This window comes from Phaseolus vulgaris, chromosome 8, assembly GCF_051622355.1.
Source record: "Phaseolus vulgaris cultivar YP4 chromosome 8, ASM5162235v1, whole genome shotgun sequence".
NCBI classification, from domain to species: Eukaryota; Viridiplantae; Streptophyta; class Magnoliopsida; order Fabales; family Fabaceae; genus Phaseolus; species Phaseolus vulgaris.
Window position 1 is genome coordinate 53,183,519 of NC_143505.1, and position 22,701 is coordinate 53,206,219.

At 32.0% G+C, this 22,701-nt stretch overlaps 2 protein-coding genes across 2 annotated transcripts; one reads left to right on the top strand and one right to left on the bottom strand.

Annotated features, from left to right (window-relative positions):
• Nucleotides 1-11,934: 11,934 nt before the first annotated feature.
• On the top strand, nt 11,935-14,470 carry LOC137827173 (phytoene synthase 2, chloroplastic). Its single transcript, XM_068633397.1, has 5 exons — nt 11,935-12,504; nt 12,697-12,747; nt 12,837-13,009; nt 13,378-13,613; nt 13,960-14,470. Exons 1-5 carry the CDS (start codon nt 12,138-12,140, stop codon nt 14,330-14,332), a joined length of 1,200 nt encoding a protein of 399 aa, XP_068489498.1. The 5' UTR covers nt 11,935-12,137; the 3' UTR covers nt 14,333-14,470.
• A 1,994-nt stretch (nt 14,471-16,464) lies between these two features.
• LOC137824110 (BTB/POZ domain and ankyrin repeat-containing protein NPR1) lies at nt 16,465-21,188 on the bottom strand. Its single transcript, XM_068629567.1, has 4 exons — nt 19,892-21,188; nt 18,424-19,177; nt 17,672-17,866; nt 16,465-17,013 (listed from the first exon to the last, which is right to left on the bottom strand). The coding sequence occupies exons 1-4, from the start codon at nt 20,435-20,437 to the stop codon at nt 16,742-16,744; spliced, it is 1,767 nt and encodes a 588-aa protein (XP_068485668.1). The 5' UTR covers nt 20,438-21,188; the 3' UTR covers nt 16,465-16,741.
• Nucleotides 21,189-22,701: the final 1,513 nt, after the last annotated feature.

Here is a 22,701-nt window from a genome sequence, read left to right on the forward strand (position 1 = left end):
AAAGCAAACTTGTGCCCACCTAATCCTCAATATTAATATCTTCAACGTCATTGTCCGGAATCTCATTAACAGGAACTAATTCACCCTTATAAAAATCCTTCTTAACATCAAAGTTGCCTTCATCAATAGGAATCTTATAAAAATATTTAGCTTGTTGAAGGCCTTCTCAAAACCAAGGTTGTGTTGTTCAAAGATAAAGCTTTCAGCTTCAAAAACGTTAGTCTTCAGCTGATTTATCTCTTCATCCATAAGTTTGATCGTGTTCTTGTCAACTTCGTTTGCAGAGGATAATGTCGATACCTTCTCGCTCAAAAGTTGGTTTTCTTTAAGTAGTTGAGCATTCTCTTTACCAAATCTTGAGTTTTCACTCTTCAATTCAGCAATTTCCTTCCCAAGGCCTTCCTTTACAGCTTCTTCTTCATTTTTCTGTTTCTTCATCTCTTCTAATTGCCAAGACAAAGAGCTCATTTTTTCCTTATACTTGGCAAGATCAGTCTTCAATTTTTCAAACTCAGATAGAGACACACAGTTTCCATTTTTCTCTTTCATCATCTTTCCAAACAGCAGACCTCTACTTGACAATTCAATAATAGAATCTGACAACGAAGCAGCATCCATATTTTTTAACATGTTGTAAGATGGTTCATTAAAAGAAGTTTGAACAAACTTCGCATATTTTGTTGAAGCACTAAAAATTGTTTCAGAAAGAGGTTCAGATGAAACATTTTCAACATGGCGATGATGCCGAGACGACGAATGTGATCTCTTGTTGTTTCTGTCTCGTTTATTTGACTTCTTCGAGGGACCGGCAGCATCAACATTACGTGTAACTTCACCCACTTCAACATGTGCAACCGGTTCCACGAATTCTACTTCCACCACAGGATTCACCACATTCTCACGTCGCGGAGTTACATCGCCCACCTTGTTCAGTAGTTTTGAAAAGTAAGATCGAGCTTTCGGATTCGTGCTTGCCATCAGAGCTGAAAATCCATAAAAAACTTAGCAAAGTTAAAAAAACTCATCCTATAAAGCAGGAAAATGTGGAACAACCACGTACTAATAAGATCTTCTCGAGGACTTGATGAAGTGTACAATTGTAGCAAGGCGCGAGTGGGAACCTGGTACGAGAGACGACTAAAAACTTCAATAACATGACGATCGGCCGCACCCATTGAGTGAAACGATATTGAGTTAAACTTCACGGGATCCCTCGTCCAATACAGAGGAAACTTTGGAGAATCTCCATCAAAAAAATACTCTCTTCCTACTGGTTCTATTAAAATTTTGAAAAAACCTCCCTTAAAATCCTTATATGATGATGTAAAAGGTTTAAGGAAACAAACATTGGATTTGCTGATAAGGGATAACCACCCTGGCCGTTTCCCAGGCCGAGAGCTATAATAGTACAAGAAAGAAGCAAGACTGGGAGAAAGCGATAATAATTTACACAAAATGCTAAATGCTTGCATTGCAGCCCAACCATTGGGATGAAGCTAAGTAGGAGCAACATTAAGGAAGTTAAGAACGCCTATTTGAAAGTTGTTCAAAGGCAATCGAATATGAAGATCTCTAAAAAAGCAAGCATAAAAATAAAAAAATTCATAGCTATCACCCTCTCGGCCATGACAAACATTATCGACATCTCCAACACGCCGAAAAGAAATAATATCATTTTCAATATCAGAATAATAAATTTGAGAATGGGAAAGAAAACTACGAAGTTCAATAGCAGAACGATACTTCGAAAAAAACACTCGGACCTTAGGATTAACCCATTGATAACCTGGACGAAGATTTTTCCGAGGCAATACAATTCCGAATTCTTGAGGAGCATCAATAGTCGGAGCTCCATTTGAATCGTTCATACAAGAAGGAGTAGCAGATGAAGACTTCGAGTCTGGATGATCTTCTTCTCGAACCACTCGCCCAGTTGATTCACCACTCGCACTCGAAAAATCATCAGAAGCAGAAAAACTCGAAAGAGACATATTACCTTTGCAAGAATTGATTGAAGATTGAAAATGAGCTCCCTTTTTCAATAGCAACGAAACACACATTCATAAAGGTTTGAATGAAGAACCTATTTATAACCCAAAAATACACCCTAGAATTCGAAACGTTGCACCAATATGAAACCGTTCAAAAATATATAATATAACGGCTAAAACAGCAAATTCACGTCAAATAATTTAAATTCAGCAAACTAAAGCACGAAAACCAAGGCATTTAATATCAAATCAAATCAAATGTCAAAATTATTATATTATATTAAGACACAAATATTTTTGTTTAAACTTAAAGTATTTCTGTCTCGGGGGGCCAGTGTACTGGTAGGCTAAAACCGAGAGGTTCAGGCCGAGAACTACATATTGAACAACCAAGAGGTGTTAGGCTAAAACCAAGAGGTTTAGACCGAAAGCGAAAAAGACATACATAAAAGAATAAAACAAAATATAAATATTATTATAAAAATAAAAGCCCAATTAAGATAAAACTTACATGAGGGGTGTGAAAATAATAAAAAGGTGTAGAAAGAAAGCCCAAAAGTAAAGGGGAAAGCCCATTATAGAAACCCTATAAATAGAAGTTCAGAGTAAGAAAAAGGTAAGAGTGATTTTATCTGATGAACATTAAACTATTTCTGACTTTGGCATCGGAGCGACTTGCAGGTACCCCCCTGCCGTGAGGAGAAGCCGAGAGCCCTTGCCGTGAGGAGAAGCCGAGAGCCCTTGCCGTGAGGAGAAGCCGAGAGCACTTGCTGTGAGGAGAAGCCGAGAGCCCTTGCCGTAAGGAGAAGCCGAGAACATCTGTCGTGAAGAGAAACCGAGTGTCCAGCCCAAGATTGAAGGATTTGCATAAAGAATTAATCTTGTTAATCCATTTCGAGTGTTCTTGGTCCCTGTTGTAAGAACAAGACACATTAATAATATATAATCTATGATAAAAGATTTAATAAAAAATAACAATGGGTAGATTTTTTTTTCACAAAATTTGTTATTATAACTATTATTTATTATTGAATTTTCTCAGAGGAAAATTGGAATATATGTATTATTATATAAAAAAATTAGACAATTAAAAAGGTTAGAAAAATACATATATGTAGGTGTGTGTATTTATATGTGTCTCAAAAAAAAATTATTTTTATTACCCAATAAAATAAATTTACAAACGATAATCTTACAATGAAAAATATGATTTATATGAATATAAAAAAAGTTGTTAGACATCATTATAGAAAATCATCATACAAAAAATAATATTTAATTATCATATAAGGGTTTTTTGAAAATTTGAGAAGAACTTCTCAACAAAGCAACATATAGTTCATAATGACTAAAAACATAAAGGGAAAGACATTGGATATAATTTGTTTATGTGATTTATTCATGGTAATTACAAAACTTAACTTCATGGAAAATTATTTTCTAAAAATACATAGGACTAACATTTTCTATTATTTTATTTAATATTTAATTCTTAATAAGAAACAGGTATGATAATGTCTTTTTCTTTTACTTAGAGTGAAACATGCACTAATGATGTATTAAAGAAGCAAAATACATTTTTTATGGTAAAGGTTTAGAGTTTAGAGTTTTATAATGTAATAAAAAAACTATTAAAATTTAAATGAGTCATTTTTTTTTACGTGACAAATACCAAATAGATATGCTTTAAAAATCCTTTGCTATATTATTTGTTATCTTATATGACCACTTAAATCAATAATTCCTACCAAATAAATATAATGTATGAAAATTTTAAATTTCTAATTCCTAAATTACTCCTTGTAAGATCAAGTAAAATGAAAAAAATAGCTTATTTTATACCAGGAAATTTGACAACAAGAATAAATAAAATATCTAACCAGAAGAAATGGATTAATAGAAATAAATCTTTTGTGTTGATTGTGCGGAAGAACTCCATGAATGATGAAAAGAACCTGTGATGAGAAAGATGCAGAGATGAAGGGAAGATAAACCATAAAAGGGTTGAAAGAATCAGACCAGAGAGAAGGGAAAAACGTGAAATAGTATTGTGAAATTGAATTGGGAAAAAACTGAATTACAAAAGTTACCAAGTAAAAAGTAATACTAAGCCTAAGATACATGCTGAAAGAAATAAAAGAAGGCCCCAAATCCCAAACAATCCAAAATAATAATAAAAAAATATGCTAACTAACACCCCCCTCAAGCTGGGAATAGATATTTTGCATTCCCAGCTTGGACTTGAGAGCAGTAAAGGTGGAAGCAGCCAGTGGTTTAGTGAGGATGTCAGTAGTTTGCATGGAGAAAGTGATTGGAAGCAACTTGAGAAGACCAACATTAATTTTCTCTCGGAAAATATGACAGTCAATCTCTATGTGCTTCGTTCGTTCATGAAAAACCTGATTTGAGGCAATATGAATTGTTGACTGGTTGTCACAGTATAGAATTGCAGGTTCAATGTAGGGGATACCAAGATCCTTAAGAATGTAAGTCAGCCACTGAATTTCACAAGTGGTTGCTGCAAGAGCTCTATACTCGGCTTCCGAAGAACTTCTTGAGATAGTAGGTTGTTTCTTGGACTTCCATGACATAAGAGACTCACCCAAGAAAATGGTGAAGCCAGTAACAGATTTTCTGGTTTCAGAACATGTGGCCCAATCAGAATCACTGTAACCTCGAAGCTGGTTGTTACTATTCTTGTGGAGAAAAATTCTCGAGCCAAGATTACCCTTAAGGTACCTTAGGATGCGAAAAACAGCTTGTTGATGGTGCTTTGTAGGGGAAGAGACGAACTGACTTAAGTTGTTGACACTAAAGGCTATGTCAGGCCGTGTGTTGGTGAGATAGATCAGTCGTCCAATAAGTCGACGGTAGGTAGATGATGATTCTTCATTGAGTTGGACGCTGTCCGTGGAAGAAAGGCGAGAGGAATGGGACATGGGTGTAGGCATGGTGGCACAATCCAGCATTCCCGTTTCATGGAGAAGATCAAGTGTGTACTTTCTTTGACTGATATGTAAACCAGATTTGTTGCGAGCCACTTCCAGTCCCAAGAAATATGTGAGGTCCCTTAAATTTTTAATTCTGAATTGTTGATCCAGCAACTTAGTGATATGAGCGGTTTCCTCATCATCGTTTCCAGCAAGTACAATATCATCCACATATACAAGAAGAACAGTGAGTTTAGTATGAGTGCGTTTTAAAAAGAACGAATGATCAACAAATGACAATGTGTAATTATGTGAAAGTAAGAAATTAGATAATTTGGCATACCATTGTTGGCTAGCTTAACGAAGACCATAGAGAGATCTTTGGAGTTTGCAAACGTGGTTTGATGAGGGGAGAGTGAGACCGGGTGGTGGCTGTATATACACTTCCTCGAGGAGATCTCCATGTAAAAATGCGTTATTGGCATCGAGTTGTTTGAGAATCCAATCATTGGAAGCAACAGCAGCAAGTAGTAAACGCAATGTTGTCAATTTTGCAATAGGGGCAAAGGTATCTATGAATTCAAGGCCTTCTAACTGTGTGTACCCTTTGGCAATTAGGCGTGCCTTGTACCGGTCAATAGACCCGTCTGATTTGTGCTCTATCTTGTAAATCCAACGACAGCCAATAGCCGTCTTCCCAGGCAGAAGTGTGGTAATCTGCCAAGTGTGATTGGCATCAAGTGCAATCAACTCCTCTTGCATAGCTTGTTTCCAGCAAGCATGTTTTGAAGCTTGTGAAGCTCTGAATGGGAAGACATAGAAAGAATAGTGCATTTAAAAGCAGGAGATAAAGATTTATAAGAAACAAAATTATTAATGGGATATTTAGTACTTACACTATTTGTGATGGTCAAATCAGTTTGAAAATATGCAAGGTATGTTGGTGCCTTTCTTTGTCTATTTGATCTCTTCAGTGGTATGTTCAGATCATCAATTTGTGTATCATCCAAGGTCTCGCCATTTTGGTTAGGATCCATGTCCACATCAATTTGTGCAGTACCCATAGTCTCATGAGGATGACAATTATTTTGAAAAGTAATATCACACCTTGAATCATAATTGTGAGGAACAGGCAAAGAAAGGTTGTTGGAATTCACACAAGAATCCTTATTCAAATTATATGGAAAATGGTTTTCATAAAAGATAATATTCCTTGATACCTCAATACTATGATTTTTAAGATTTAGAAAAATATATCCCTTTGTGTTGGAGGACAAACCGAGAAAGATACCATGCACGGAACGATCATCAAGTTTCTTTCTGTGTGCAGTGAGAGTGCTAGAGTAACACAAATGTCCAAATACGCGTAAAGAAGAAAGATCATATGGTCTACCATTCAATTTTTCATAGGGTGCAATGTTGTGCAACAAAGGAGTGAGAGTGCAATTGATTAAGAAAACAACATGTTGTACAAAAAAATTCCAGAATAAAGGAGGTAAATTTGCTTGAAAAAACAAGGCACGGGTAACATTTAAAATGTGTTGATGTTTTCTTTCAACAATCCCATTTTGTTCAGGTGTTTCTACACATGTGGTTTGATGAACAATGCCTTTAGAAGAAAAGAATTTTTTCATGGCAAATTCAGCACCATTGTCAGTGCGAATAATTTTAACCGTAGTTTTAAATTGATTTTCAATGTAAGCAATAAAATTAACAATATGATTTCTAACTTCTGATTTTGTGTGTAAAGAAATAACCCAAGTAAAACGTGAAAAATCATCCACAATGGTTAAGAAATATCTAAAACTGTGCATGGAAATGACAGAACAAGGACCCCAAATGTCCATATGCAGTAATTCAAACATGTTAGCATTATGAGATCTACTTAAAGCAAAAGGGAGTTTCTTTTGTTTGGCACGAAGACATACATCACATACATGCGGTTTTTCAGCAGGAATATAAGAGTATTTAGTTCTCAAAACATTTAATCTTTCATCTGAAAGATGCCCCATTGTATAGTGCCACAGATTAATGTCTTTGACAGTACAATTGAAAGAAGGAGCAATAGTGTGTGTAGCAGTATTACGAAAAAAAGAAGATTCAAAAGCATACAAGCCAGCTTTGACACTAACTATATCAATCCTCTCTTTGGTTTGATTGTCCTGTATCACACAATTATTGGAGGAGAAAATTAAATTGCAGTTCAGATTTAAAGAAAGTTTAGAAGTAGAGACAAGAATAAAGGAAAGTTGAGGAACATATAAGACATCAATAAGGTAAAATTTGTGATTAAAAATCACAGTTCCAGAATATTTTGCAAACACATGACAACCATTAGGTAGACTAATAGGAATAGGTTTAATGTTTTTTGTACGAAGTAAACTCAGATAAAGAAGAACACACATGATCAGTTGCTCCTGAATCTAGAATCCAATAATTTATACCATGCTATAAATTATTTAAGGTAAGAATATTTCCAGTTGGAGACCTCTTTGCCATTTTATGATTGGTGTCTACAGTGAACGAGCCCACCTGATTTACTTGAATATTGGCTACAGTATTATTGCTGGTGCTTTGTCTAAACAAATATGACAAAACTAGATATTGTTGTGTTGTGAGGTGATATTCCCCTTTTTTCCTGTTCTTTTTGGCGAGGCTCAGAAAACACATCATCAGATATAACAACATTATTAACTTGATTGGTTTTACTACCATAAAACTTGTATCCAGGATGATACCCGTGTTTCTAATAGCAAGTTTCTATGGTGTGACCATTTATTCCATAGTGGGTACATATTTTCTTATTCCCATTATTTTTGAAAAACTTATTTTCTTGATTAGGAAACCCAACCTTATGAAAACAAGCGTTCTCTGAATGGCCATTTTTACCACAAAAAGTGCATATCACAAAAGAAGAGATGTGATTAGAATTAGCACTATTAATATTTGAGACAGAAAAGTTGATGGCCAGTTGACGTTCTTGTTGCACCACAAGAGAAATTTTTTCGTTATAGGTGGTATAGGCTCCATAAGAAGTACATGGTGAAAGAAATAAAAGAAGGACCAAGCCCCAAAGCCCAAACAGTCCAAAATAATAAAAAAAAATATGCTAACTAACATGGATCTATAAAAGTAGACTTTATATCTTAATATATCATTGTATATAAATATATATATATATATGTATATATATATATATATATATATATATTTATGTGTTAGGTAATATTTTCTTTTTGTCATGAAATTTTCTTAATAAAAACTAGTTTCGTGATATTGTAAGCATACTTAATTAGTTTTACGATTTTTTTTTTAATTTGAACATAAGTATTTTATTATACACTAGAAGAAGCTCATGTCCGCGTTTATGTGTCTGTCTATTTTAAATATTTTTTAAATTTTTTATGTATTTTCTTTGTTATAAATATTGCACTAATAGTTTAGAATTTTATTGAATTAATATATGATATAAATTTATAAATATTATTGCAATTTTACTATATACATATAAAAATGAAAACACTTATTTAAAGTCTTATAACCTTATAATTTTATAATAAATAATTATTTTTTAATATTATAAAATCAAACAAAAATTAGTATTTATAGTCTATTTGAATTTACTTACAATTTATTAATAATATTACTTATTAAATTATAATAACAACTTAATATAAATTTTTAATTTAAAATAAATAATTATTAAATTGATTATATTTTAATTATAACAGATAAGATTGGAAAACGATGTATGTAGTGTAGATAAAAGAATCCAGAATAGATTAATTGTCTTCAGAATATGTGAGTGTGATTGAACATTACACGTCAAGTAACACATGACTAGTTGTTATTGAACACATGATTACTTATGAAACATTATGAATACTTTTTTTTTTCTGACTAAGTTTCTATATTATTGTTGTTTGAGGGTGAGAATATGAAGTTCGGACATTTCTTGGTGTGTTGGTGTCGGATACTCATATCGGACACCAACACTCGTATGATATTTGTATGACACGTATTCGTGAAGTGTCCAATTTAAAAAGTATTTGTTGGATTTCTGACAATTCTAGTGTAGTTCTAACACAATTTTAAAAAAGAAAAATATACACTAATTTTCTAAAAACTCAAATTTATTGTATAAATTTTTATTATGATTATAAAAAATAAGAAACAAATCCTTGTGAACCAGTTATGAAAAACATGTTTCTGTTCCAAAAATAATCTGAAACATACTTGTACATATGAATCTTTATTATCAATTTATATAATTCATAATTCTATAATATATAGATTCGTGTTCTTATGGTTTACATTTTAAAAATTATACGTATCTTCGTATTCGTGTCATGTCGTATCAATGTCCGTGTATGTGTTTATACTATATTTAAGTGATAAGAGTTAAGTGATGCAGCATTATTTGGTTGTAAATGGTTATCGTGGTCTTTGGTAGATCACAGAGTTAGGGACAAAAGTTACGGACAGAGTTAGGTACCTAGTTGCCCTCATCACCACATACATTCAGCATAATCAATTTCTATAGAAAATGACAATTTTCAGATTCCAAAAGTGCAGGAAACCATATCCTTCACTTCAACCTTTCTCACCTTAAACAATGCTAAACTCCATTCCTCATAAATGCTTCAAAATACTTTTATATTATAACTCTCTACAAACTATGAACAAAGCTTAATAACATTTCGTAGTTCTGAGAGTGACAATCTCTCTTAAATTCACGGGCCAAATACTTCTCAAACACATTTTCACACTTAAATCGCTGATTAAACTAAAAGAATAGAAACCAAACTTGTTATTAATCTAATAGTAATCACCTTTTATTACATATCTCATGCATTATTCATCAAGAAAGACACGTACTAATTTTTTTAATTAAAGTTGCAATGAATAGTTAATTAAGGTTCACTATATTTATATTTGTTGCTTGATGAGTTTATGTTAATGTGACAAACTTCCAAACTTGTCACATTCCTCGCAGCATCTTTCATGGATCTGAATTGGCATCAAGGTTGGGTAGGAAAGAGTAGCATGATTGTTTTATTCATGTTGATAATTTCTTTGGAAAATTATATATATATATATATAATTTTTTTTTTAAATATTGTTTTATTCATGGTCTTAATGAATTACTTTATAATTGTTTTGGATAATTATATATATATATATATTTATTTATTTTTTGTTAAAAAATATTTATAATTTTAATAGAACCGTTATATGTTTTTTTTTAATAATATAGGATAATTTTATAAATTAATTATTGAAATGAGTATTTTTTTAAATTATTAAAATAGATAAGTCGTGATAATGTTTAAATAATATTGAACTTGTGTCAGACAACTTATTCTAATTATATTAAAGTTGTTGACACTAAATCCTAAACACAACTTCAATTCAAATATATTTATATTTCAAATATATTAAACTATTGTCACTTTCATCTGACTTCTTAATATTATAATTATGACAAATTAACACAATTTATTTATTTTGATAATTTTTTAAATTTTTATTATTTTGATAATTAATCTATAAAATCATCATATTTTGTATATGAAAAATTAAGTTATATATGTTTTAAATTTGTCTTAATGTTTTTACATACAAGTGAGACCACAAATCACATACTTCACATGGAATAAATAACTGAAAGAGAAAAAAATAGAAAGAGTTGTTTCTTTGCATAAGTTTATAGTAATAACTGATTGATTTCTTAATCAGATACTAACCAATTGTTTCAACTCGGATCAAGCCAGTTTTGTATGAAATTGGAGAGATTGAAAAATAAGATATTTATAGAAATAAATAGATATTATGAGTATTTATAGAAATAATTTTAAGCATCTTTTCTCACCACATAAGTTAGAGGATTTCGATTTGCCTAGCAAAATTCATTAGAATGTTATATGTGATATTTCTATATACATCAACACATCAACGTAAGTGCAAATCTTATTCTGATTTAACACTAAACCTACGTGTTAGATATACTTGCAAATTTGTTTGTTAATTGTCATTTTGATATTCATTATACGTGTACAATTTTACTTAAATATTGGTCAAGAAAAATACTTGAAAAAATCTTACCTGAATACATAATTGACACAACACCAACTTTTTATGTCAATTTTATTATTAAATCGAAAATCTAAATACACGTTGAGCTTCATATTCATGTTTCCAACTTGAAAACCAAAATGATTCAAAGTAATTTCAACTTAAATATAAATGTCCGAATATCTGATGTATCCATCAAATCTTTTTAGTGTTGATTTCAGTAGTTCTGTAACATTGGTTTGTCTTATTATATAATACTTTTCTTTTTTCAAGAAAAATAATTTATTCATCTTAATGATCTTATCATATTCTATTTTTTGAGTTAAATTTAAATTATATTTTTAATATAAAATTAGTTTATCTACATATTTTTATGGTTAAAGAGTAATGAAAAGTAAAAAAAAGTGAAATGTAATAAAAACGATAACATTTCATAAAAATCGATTAAGAAAAGGTTGCTTTGCTTTTCTTACGTTTTGTTATATATATAATTTCATATTTATTAGATCAATGAAAAATTCAATGATAAAAATGTAATGTTTTAAAATTTAAAAATAAAATGTGAATGAAGACATAATTCGAATGTGTGATGAATAGCGTACCGAAAATCTGTGGCTCTGAATGTGGTCAGAGTAATGCACAGGAAAAGAATTTGAAAGACATTTCAGCCATGAAATACAAAGCAAGGAAGCTAAAACATTGGACCACACACTGGGTCTTTAGATGGGATAATGATTTTATTTTTTTAAATTCATACAAAATTAATTTTTCCCTTTTTGATGGTTATTATTATAAAATATAATGCAGTAAAAGAAAATAAAATTCTGGCTTAAAAATAGAGGGTGAGAGAGATGAAGGTGTTGCACTAAAGACAAAGAAGTTGATCCCAAGTTGATCACGTTCAGGATTACAAGGCCACTGTCCATACATTTTGACATGTGTAGGCTATGGGATTCATGACAATCACAACTTCTTTTTCTATATCTTTGGTCAGCTTCTAAAATTAGTTACAACCTCAAAAAACAAACAACCTTACTCATTTTGCTAACCAAACTTCATTCACAAAGGTTTTTCATTTTCTTCCTTCGCTACTTCTCAAGCTGCACCCTAAGCAGTGGAAGGAAGTTTCCCTGCTCTTGAGATGTCTGGTGTTCTTGTTTGGGTGAATTGTGGACCCAAAGAGAACATCAACTCCTTGGTGAGCCTTGCAGGCAGGAGTAGCAGTGGTGAAAGGAACCAAAGGAGGTTCTCAGGACTCGGTTTTTCTAGTGGGGTTTCTGCTTTTTCTGGTGCAGTGGCAGCTGAAACTGCAAGATCCTCGGAGGAGAGGGTCTATGAAGTGGTGCTGAAGCAGGCAGCTCTTGTAAAAGAGAACAGAAGGGGTACAAACATTGCTCTAGATATGGACAAAGAGGTTGGAACTGATTTCGCCAATGGGGATCTGTTGAATGTAGCTTATGATCGGTGTGGTGAAGTCTGTGCTGAGTATGCCAAGACATTTTACTTAGGTGCTTGTTACTCTTTTAGCCTTCTTTCATCCCTTTTCTCTTCTTCAAATGAATTTTGGTTCTCGTTTTGTACGAAATTGTTGCATTACAAACTTTTAATGATAGTTGTTGATCAATGGATTTTAGAATTTTATTTGCTGCTGGTATATTTTATTGTTTAATTGACTTGTCTTCAAAACTGTAATTTTCTAGGCACACAATTGATGACTTCAGAGCGACGAAAAGCCATTTGGGCAATTTATGGTATCTGTCATAAGATTACATTACTTACTGCTACTTTCAGCTTCTTCAGTGAGATTTGTTTTGGATTGAGAATTCATTGTGCATTGCAGTGTGGTGCAGAAGAACTGATGAGCTAGTGGATGGGCCAAACTCTTCACACATCACCCCTGGGGCCTTGGACAGGTGGGAGCAACGATTAACTGATGTTTTTGAAGGTCGACCCTATGATATGTATGATGCTGCCCTCTCACATACTGTCTCAAAGTACCCAGTTGATATTCAGGTACTTTACATGCCGAATCAAAGATTGAGCTTTACATAATTGTTGGACTAAACTTACATAAAGTTTTTTAGCTACTTTTTGTGTTATTCTTCAGTCAAAGTTAGAGTTTTAGTTTGGTAATTTATAATGCAGACCTTTATTACTTAAGAGTACCCTGATGAAATTTCAATTCTGCATGGAACCCTTACTTAAACTCGAATGCAATTACATCTTAGTTTTATCCTTTAACATGTTCGGATTAGATACTAGAACGAAATTGGTCATCTTATATGAAATAGAGGAGTAATTGATTCTGACAAAACAAAATTGTGAAACTAATGTGCTAGAACTGATGATCCTAATGACATTGAACTGTGTCTTTGAAACAGCCCTTCAAGGACATGGTCGAAGGAATGAGGATGGACCTTAGGAAGTCAAGATACGATAACTTTGATGAGCTGTACCTTTACTGCTACTATGTTGCTGGGACAGTAGGCCTTATGAGTGTGCCAGTAATGGGGATAGCACCAGAGACAAAGGCTTCAACAGAGAGCATTTATAATGCTGCATTGGCTCTAGGCATCGCAAATCAACTTACCAACATACTCAGAGATGTCGGAGAAGAGTAGGTGTTTTTGAGACTTCCATGCCATGCAATTAAACAAAAAACAAAAAAGAAATTAAATTTAACATCTTGTCACTAAAGGGTATCTAACCATAACTTACCAAGATATGAAAAAAAATAGCAACATAACTAAAAAGCAAAATAAAACTAGGCCTATGCCACAGAACATTTAAATAATATATGCACCAATAGTGTAGAATTTTTCTGCATGATCTTGTCACAAATCTCATGTATAATAAGTTGACAATGTAAAAACTTTTACACTATGTATGCTAAACTCTAGTTTTAATTGTCCTTACCATTCAAATCATGTTGTCTAACTTGGTCCTGTTGTTGGTCATTGCAGTGCTAGAAGAGGAAGAGTATATCTTCCACAGGATGAATTGGCACAAGCTGGGCTTTCAGATGATGACATTTTCAGAGGTAAAGTTACAGAGAAATGGAGGAAATTCATGAAGGGACAGATAAAGAGGGCAAGGATGTTTTTTGATGAGGCAGAGAGAGGAGTTGCAGAACTAAACTCAGCTAGCAGGTGGCCAGTGTGGGCATCACTGCTGTTGTATAGGCAAATATTAGATTCTATTGAAGCCAATGATTATAATAACTTCACAAAAAGGGCATATGTAGGAAAAGCCAAGAAGCTCTTGTCACTGCCTGTTGCCTATGGTCTTTCATTTCTAGGCCCTCAGAAGAACTTCACCAAAATGGTTAAGAGATAATTAAAAACTGTCACAATTTGTGATACCTAGTTAGAATTCTATACATCTCAAGTTACCTACATGTATTCAAGAACAGTGGCAATCCATTCATTTAATCCATTCCTAATACATCATAAATATCAGAGATCATTCTTCAAAGTTTTCAATACAGTTATATATATACACATGTAATGTATGTATTCATCTTGAAAACTCACCAAAGTAATTTTGGGAATGAAGGAAGACATCATGCTCCTCTTCTTATAGTCTCTCTCTTCCTTCCCTCTCCACACACATAAATCACTTTATTTTAATATCAGTTTATATAATTTTTCTTTATATAATATGATCAAAATTATATATACAAATACATTGATGAAGAGACTAAAGTATAGTTTTTGAATAGAAATTACAGCTACTTTTCTCAGGAGATAATTTTGCATTATTATTTGCAATAAAACTTCTGACAGAAGATAATTTTAAAAAAAAATTAGTCAACACCCTTTTTTTCACTCTGAAAAGGGAACTTTATAATGTAAATTTTACATTGCATGAGATGTTTGATGAAATTTTTGAAGTGCTGGATCCCACATAATAGGTGTTTCTTCATGCACTCAACAAAGTTCTTCCCGCACCCCATTAAATGGGTAAAAAGTCAAAATGTTTCATTTAATCCGATTTTATTATGGAAAGCTCTTTCCAGAATGCATTCTAAGAAAATTATTTTGGAAAACACCTATTATATATGTTCCAAAAATCTTATTCTCAAAAATACTTTCCGAAATTTTCAAAAAAAGGTTTACTGGAACATACTTATAAATTTTGGAAAGGAGTATCCAGAAAGATTTTAGAAAGATTAATCCGGAAGTTATTTAAAAAAAAAGAGTAACATTGTATTTTCGGATATTGATGGGTGTAGGAAGAAACACCCTTCTATTATAGGACACACTTTTATTGGGCTTTCTACCAATTAGGCCCTGTTGGGCTTTCTACCAATTAGGCCCTGTTGGGCTTTCAGCCAACAACTTAACAATGGTTTTTGTTTCCTGCACCTCCATGATTGCTAACTGCACCGCCAACATCAAAGTTTATCACAATATTATAGTTCGAACCACCATGAAGAACAGCTGCAAAGTGACAAGACTCTCAACCAAGGAGGAACCATTTCGAATAAAATAGCAAGGATAACACGGGTATTTTAAAAGTTATGGTAAGTGCAGATATAAATTATGGATGTGCAACAAGTAAAAATCCTTCATTATTCTTCTCATTAGCCTATTAGCAATATGAATAATAAAAAGACATTTATTTAAAATAAATAAATAAATTGAGCCTTTTATTTTGGAAAAAGTTTGGAATGCAATCATTTTTATATTCTAGATCATTCATTTTTTTTAAAGGAAACTGAGACCATAATATAATAAAAATGGAGAAAGTGTTTGACCTTTTGAAATTTAGATCCTTTGACCCAGATGATTAAAATAAGGGGATTTTTTTTTAAAAAAAAGCTTGAGACATTCACTGCGAGTTTTGCTGGAATCCATTAATATATAATTAGTTTAGGAAGAATGTCTCTAACAACAATCATAACATAATCTCTTCTCACGTGTTCTTGACAACAAGAAGAAAAAAATATATAATTTGACATGTAACATCATATTTCTCTGTCAAGTCAATGTAAAAAAAAAAACATTTTCTAAGAAAAATCCATTACCTTGTTTTTTATATGCTTTTAGTAAATAAAGTTGCAAGATTTTTTTCTCTCCATACTAAATATAAGACAAGTATGTTTAATTCATATTTATTAAAAAATATTAATTTAATTACTAGCATTAAATTTATTTGTAATTATATGTTTTTTTTTCAAATTATATCTAAATATTTAATATGTGGCGAGAATAATAGCAGTAAAATTTTAGTTTATAAAATTAAACTCTTAAATTCTTCAATTTTCATGAGAAAGAGAAAATTCATAATATTTACAATTTCTGAATTGAAATAATTAAACATGTTTCGGTAAAAAAACAATTAAAAAATCTAATAGAAATAAAAAGTTTCAGGATAATAATCTTACAATTAAAAAAGATAATCAATAAAAATGAGATTAAACAGTTTTCTGTATAAGTTTTAAAATAATTACTGTACAAGTAAAATTTTCAAATTGCATGACAATCTCTAATTGGATATCAATGTAAGATTTTACAAGTACTTTTGATTTTTTGGAAAAGGTGAAATATACTACAAGCCAATAGTTGTTCCTTTTTTCTTCATCTGGTCCAACAACTATAAGAAATAAAATGAAGCTAGTAAAAATGTGCATGTTCATTGGCAAAACCCTCTAATTCAACAGAACATCTTATTTACTAAATATTCCACAGCTTCTTCTTATACTTGGAAGTTGCAACACTCTACTCTAGCAGAACATGGAGTTCATTTTTTCCTCACTCTGTGGTTAAGACTTTCCCTCCGAGTAGAAGATGATGAGGAGGACACTGAAGATGAAAAAGCTGTATGGTTATTTTCAGCCATATCTTTGTGAAATGCTTTCTGCACATCATCTTTAAGTTCCATGAACCGTGCTTTCTTCATTCTCTGCTCTTCTTCACTGCCCTTTTCTAGGAAGAACACATCTGGCATATCATCTTCCAGAAACTTATCAAGCACTTCAGAACAATGGGGAAAGAAGCGCCTACCATTCTCAACTGTACAAAATTGTGTGTTAGTTAGTTGCATTAAGTTCATTTTCATCTGGGTTACTTATGAAGTGCTACAATTGCACATTGAACTTCATCATAAGAACAAAAGAAAAATGAATTCTGCTTAACAACTTGTTTGTCACATTATGATATTGTCTGCTTGGATTATGAGATACAATATTCTGTTTCAGCATGTTCTTAAAAAAGTTCATGACCTTTGTTATCACAATTTGAGGGGTGAACATTGAAGAGATCTACACCAGTTGATGACAAACCAACACACAAGAAAAATGATATTACCTTCAACCCAACAACTTAAGATAATAAGATTGTGTATCTTTCTCACTTGTAGGTTTCTTAACTTTCCATTTCTACATAAACTAACTTGAAGTCCAGCACTTTCATGATTGATGTACTAATTAAAACTAGTCATGCTACAAGTGATGAACTGTTTTTATACTACATTCCTTCAGTTTAAGTTGTAACTTCTATTTATTTATTTTTGTTAGTATTACGTACTTGTGATAGTTTCAAAATTTTGGCAAGTTTCGACCAAGGCCATGCAAGCTTGAGTTGGTGTTAATAATAGAACAAGTGTTGTCCATATTCCACAATCATGCATAATCATTATAGGAAGCCATTTCAAAATTGTCTTAGGACATACCTGTTTTCATAAGGGCATGCAATCTTAACTGAAGTTTTCTGGTTCGAGCAGAGGGAGATTCATTTAGATCAACTTTTAGATTTCCATTTGCGCCCTCCAAAGCTGATGCGTTTGCGTGCAGTGATGACGAATCTGCCTCAGCATTCTCAATGGCTACCTTAGCCTCAGCAGGATACAACAACCGAGCAAATGTAACTGCAACATATGGAGCTTGTTAATTTCATGTTCTCATGCTTCCGAATTGAAAAGCATCGTGCAAATATTATTTTGCTGTGATTCTAATGCATGCATAGACCTAAAGTAAAAGTAAAATGTCAAATTATTAATGAAAATGTTCAGTGACAACTTAGGAACATGTTACTTCTCACCATTTTACAACTGTGACACTATTTTCAATAATTTTATTGATTTTTAATTGTAATTTGATGTATGATTGTGAACGTATCATTACTTAAAAACTTGTTGGCATAGCCATGTATTAGTAATCAAGTAGTTACTGTGATTAATGTAATTAGAAGGAATATTTTATTTGATTATGCACAGATCTTTATTCAAGGTCTTCATTTCCTTGTTTCTCCATAACTCCCTATTTGAGGTACTCTCATTAGAATCTATAACTCCCTATTTGTATACCAATATATGTATTTTTATGAACAGCAGAAAACAAATTCTGATTTTTATCCTTTCAAACTTCCAACTCACAGACCCAATATTGATGGAAACAAAGTGACCAAGAAAAGTGAAAGCCATACCTCTATTTTCAAGGTAATCCAGTCTTATGTGCAAATCATCAGCTGTTAACTGGGATGAAACAGACATACTCACAGTCATAGAACTTCTTCTCATCTCCCTCTCCAGGACATCAACACAGAGCCTGTCCTTGTTAGATTCCTTACACTTCACTGTTTTCTCATGATAATCCTTGCGTCTTGTCAACCTCTGACAAATTGAAAGAGCCGTTTGACCATCTGGAGTGGTATCTGTTGCACATGCCCCTTTATTCAGCAGTGCTACCAAAATGGATGGATCCTTTCGCCTTGCAGCCACATGAAGAACCGTGTATCCTCGAGAATTTCTACGAAGAATATCAGCCATACCTAGACCAAGAAGTTCTTGAATAACCTTAGAATCACTATAGGCACAGGCATAGTGCAGGGCATATGCATCATCTAGGGTGACCCTTGACTCATTTAGAAGAAGCTTCAGTAGCTCAACATCATCAGAGTCCAATGCTTTATGGATTCTCATGATACTCTTTTCACTCAAAGGCTCCACTTCCATTGCATCAGCTGCGGATTCTGGCTGAAATGAGAGACGGCACGATTTGATTTCAGTCACAACTTCATGAGGGAGCTCTTTTTCCAAAGATATGCTGTCAAAGTCAGAGCTTGCTACTTTGTGAATGCACCGAGAGAGAAGCTGCTCTAGTTGGCAGTTGAAAGCAGCCATAAGAATAGGAATCACATCTTCCACAAGAGCCTTATCAACAAAGTTTAGCAGTTGCCGCTGCATCAATGAAGAGACATTTACATTATATTTGTTAAGCAGAAGCCGAAGCTGACTTTTTCTTGTCAGTAAAAGAGAAATATACAACTAATAAAAAGTGTATAATATTTTAATAATTTGACACCATGAAACAGGAAAAACATTCATTTGACAATTTATTATAATAATACATATGATTAAAAAATAAAATTAAAATATTAAAATATTAATTTATTGAGTTGTTAAGTGGTTGATATAGGATCACTAAATATCTTCTTTAAGAAATGTGTGAGAACATAAAAGCTACAGCAGAAAAATAGGATAAAATGGAACTTGGAAGACATGTTATCATTGATACATTACTAAAATCAGAAAACCTTAGTGGACAAAAGTACTCAGAGGAGTCAAAAGTATGCATGTGGGCTAGGTGTAAATCTATTTCAAAATTTGTTCGCTGGGAAAATAGATAAAGTGTTGAACACATTCCTACAGATAAGAGTGTAAATTTGGAAACAATTTCCAAAACCTGCAAAAGCTATAATGTTTATCTGCTGTTTGTCTGATGAAATAGGTGAACTTTGGAGTACTTTATCTGGTTTTGAGTTTTTCAGCCCAGAATGATTAGTTGAATTGCTCCAAATATGTCACGTTTTTCATCTCATTTGTGGAAAAATTAGCAATGAAAAGGAAAAAGAACTAGAAATGAGGAAATACACAACCTAAAACACAATATACCTGAAAAAGTAAAACCAGCTCTTTCATCAGAAACGCGGCAGAAGCATACATCAGCTCCAACGCATAATCGATAGCAGGGCGACATGCATCATGGATACATGTTTCACCAACACATGTTGTCACTTCTGTTGGTGAATCTTTTAGCCTTCCAGTGTACAAATAGTACAAGAAAACTTGGAAAGCTTCATATCCAACTGCGCCATAAGGCACCAATTCTGACATGAGATACCTTGGTTTTCCTTCCTTCCCTGATCCATCCGTTCCTTTCTTAAAAAGTTCATGAAAAAAAGGACTACGCGAGGCCAATATACAGCGATGAACACCCACAGATATGTCTTCAACGACAATCTCAGCATCACTATAGTCATACTCAGCATCAATCAGTAACTTCTCAAGGCTTCCACTGAGCTTATTCAGAGTCAAAATTTCAATATTTGCCCCATGCTCATTGCTGGTAAAGGAAGACACGTTGTGATTACTAGAACCATGTGAAAGTTGAGATGATACAAAAGTCAAGGATGATGATGAATCATTTGAGTTGTCCATGACCCCAAATACCGTAGGTTCCAATTGAGTCAAACAACTGGTTTACTTAATTTAGAACCAAAAGAAGAAACCAAACCCCTTCAAGTACCCATCTCAATTGAAAAGCTAGCCAACATATTATATAGCTAAACAGACCAATCCCAAATAAGCAAAACTCCACAAAGGCACTGTTTCCCCAACCACAGCACCAAAGTCACTTGCAAGTCAAGCAACAAAACTGAGATTCCCAGAGAGCCTAAAGTGAGTTGATTTCTTCATCTGGGGACGACCCATCAAATAGATTGAGGCATGAGGACGAAAAAGTTTGTAATTTTAGCAGTTAACTTGTACGGAAAGAGCTATGAAGAGGCAAAGAAGAATAAATATTACAGAGGGTGACCCTTAGAGTTAATAGTGAAGATGAACTGAACAGCAGCTTGAGAGAATGAACCAGAATCAAAACCTTGTACAAGAGACTCTTGGAAGAGGATTCAAAACGCTGCAAAGAAACAAAAAAGTAAAGAACATGCCTAGTTTGACATGAAGAATACTGAAGGGTTTCAAAGTCCCTTGAACCTAAGAAGGGAAGACTTGGAAGGGAAAGAAAAAGTGAAGCAATGAACCAAAGGTTGACCAAGAAATGGAAAGAGAAGATAGGGAAAACAACAGAGAGATGCTCGGTAACCGAGAATCCCTGTTTTCCTATAAAGAGAAAGAAAACAGGAACTACCACGTTGTTAGATTTTTCTGTCTTTCAATTTTTCTTTTTCTTATTCTCTCTCCTCTTTTTTAACCCTGTAAATAAACACGTTTTATCAGCATAATTTTTAAATTATTATTTTATTATAATATAATATTTTATTTTTAAAAAAGTTATAGGAAGATTATTTTCTAAGCACACAGTGAATGACTTTGCCCTCTTGTTCCTTCTAAAAACGACAAAATTTAGATTTCATAACTATTTTAGTTCATATTTTCTATAAGTTTTGAAGTTTTATTTTAATAATTTATAGTGACATTTAGAAATATTTTATTAGACATATTATAGCTCTAACTCTAACAAAAAATATATTTCCTTCTAATATTTGGATGTTCTTATTCAATTCTACTAATTTGATTTTGATGTCTGTCACTTTTTATAGGATATTAAATAAGATTATAATTGAAAAAAAAGACTAATTAGACTTAAATTTTTAAAAATGTTTTGGGATAAAAAGAAAATATTAAAATATCAATAATTAAGGATTGGGAAGAACATTAACAGCATTTTATCTTTCTTTTTGTCTCTTCTGTGAATGATGCTCTTTGTCTGTATTCGTGTTCGGAGTGTGAAATTGTAGAAACAAAAGAAAAAGGTTTTTTTTTAAGTAATATGGTATAATTTTAAGGGTTTAAAAAATTATTTATATGGATAAACCATGCATGATATAATTTTATCATGAAAAAGTGTGTAAGTATAACACAACTTTAATACGACTTTAATTAGTTTTAATTCAAATTTTTTTATTTCAAATAAAGTTGTGTAAGTTTTTTTCTCATTTAAATAAAAAATTATTTATATGGATAAACCATGCATGATATAATTTTATATGAAAAAAATGTGTAAGTAAACACAACTTTAAATTTGTCAAAATTTGAATGTAGAAGGGGAAATTATATGAATCAAATACGACTTTAATTAGTTTTAATTCAATTTTTTTTTATTATAAATAAAGTTGTGTAAGATTTTTTCTTATGGAACATATTAGATTTGCAAATTAAATTAAAATTTTGTATTAAATAAAAATTAACATTATGTTAATGTTTTATTAAAAATATATATATAAATTTAGTTATGACTTATAATCTGAAACAGCTACATTATATTTCACTTAAAAAATAAGAAAATATAATATCACATTTGTTATTAAATGGTATGATATATATTATCTAAGAGGCTGTTCATCTAACATTTTCTTTCTTTTATTTACATTTCATCTTACAAAATTAATCTAATTATAAATTTTGGTTGTCAAAAAATATAATAATATGGATTCAAATTAGATTTTCTTAGATATTATACCTTCATGATTATTTTCCTTCTGCATCTTGTATCTCTTTTATCTGCAATTGCTACAAGATGTACAAGTTTCAATTTTCTTTTCAAGTTTTATTTATTTTTTATTTAAATATGTTCTTATCTTACCTTCAAAATTGAATTTGTTTTTCAAATTTTGTATCGATGGTTATTTCTATCTACATGTTTTTTAGATTTTGCATTTTGATGATTATTTTATAACTTTTTG

What these genes read in the sequence shown, in the direction of transcription:
- LOC137827173 (XM_068633397.1), top strand. Translation starts at nt 12,138, where the DNA reads ATGTCTGGTGTTCTTGTTTGGGTGAATTGTGGACCCAAAGAGAACATC. An exon ending in TGCCAAGACATTTTACTTAG is followed by an intron (nt 12,505 to 12,696) that starts GTGCTTGTTACT and finishes GTAATTTTCTAG; the next exon opens with GCACACAATTGATGACTTCA. An exon ending in AGTACCCAGTTGATATTCAG is followed by an intron (nt 13,010 to 13,377) that starts GTACTTTACATG and finishes TCTTTGAAACAG; the next exon opens with CCCTTCAAGGACATGGTCGA.
- LOC137824110 (XM_068629567.1), bottom strand. Translation starts at nt 20,437, where the DNA reads ATGGACAACTCAAATGATTCATCATCATCCTTGACTTTTGTATCATCT. An exon ending in AGCTGGTTTTACTTTTTCAG is followed by an intron (nt 19,178 to 19,891) that starts GTATATTGTGTT and finishes TCATTGATGCAG; the next exon opens with CGGCAACTGCTAAACTTTGT. An exon ending in GCATGCCCTTATGAAAACAG is followed by an intron (nt 17,014 to 17,671) that starts GTATGTCCTAAG and finishes AATTTTGTACAG; the next exon opens with TTGAGAATGGTAGGCGCTTC.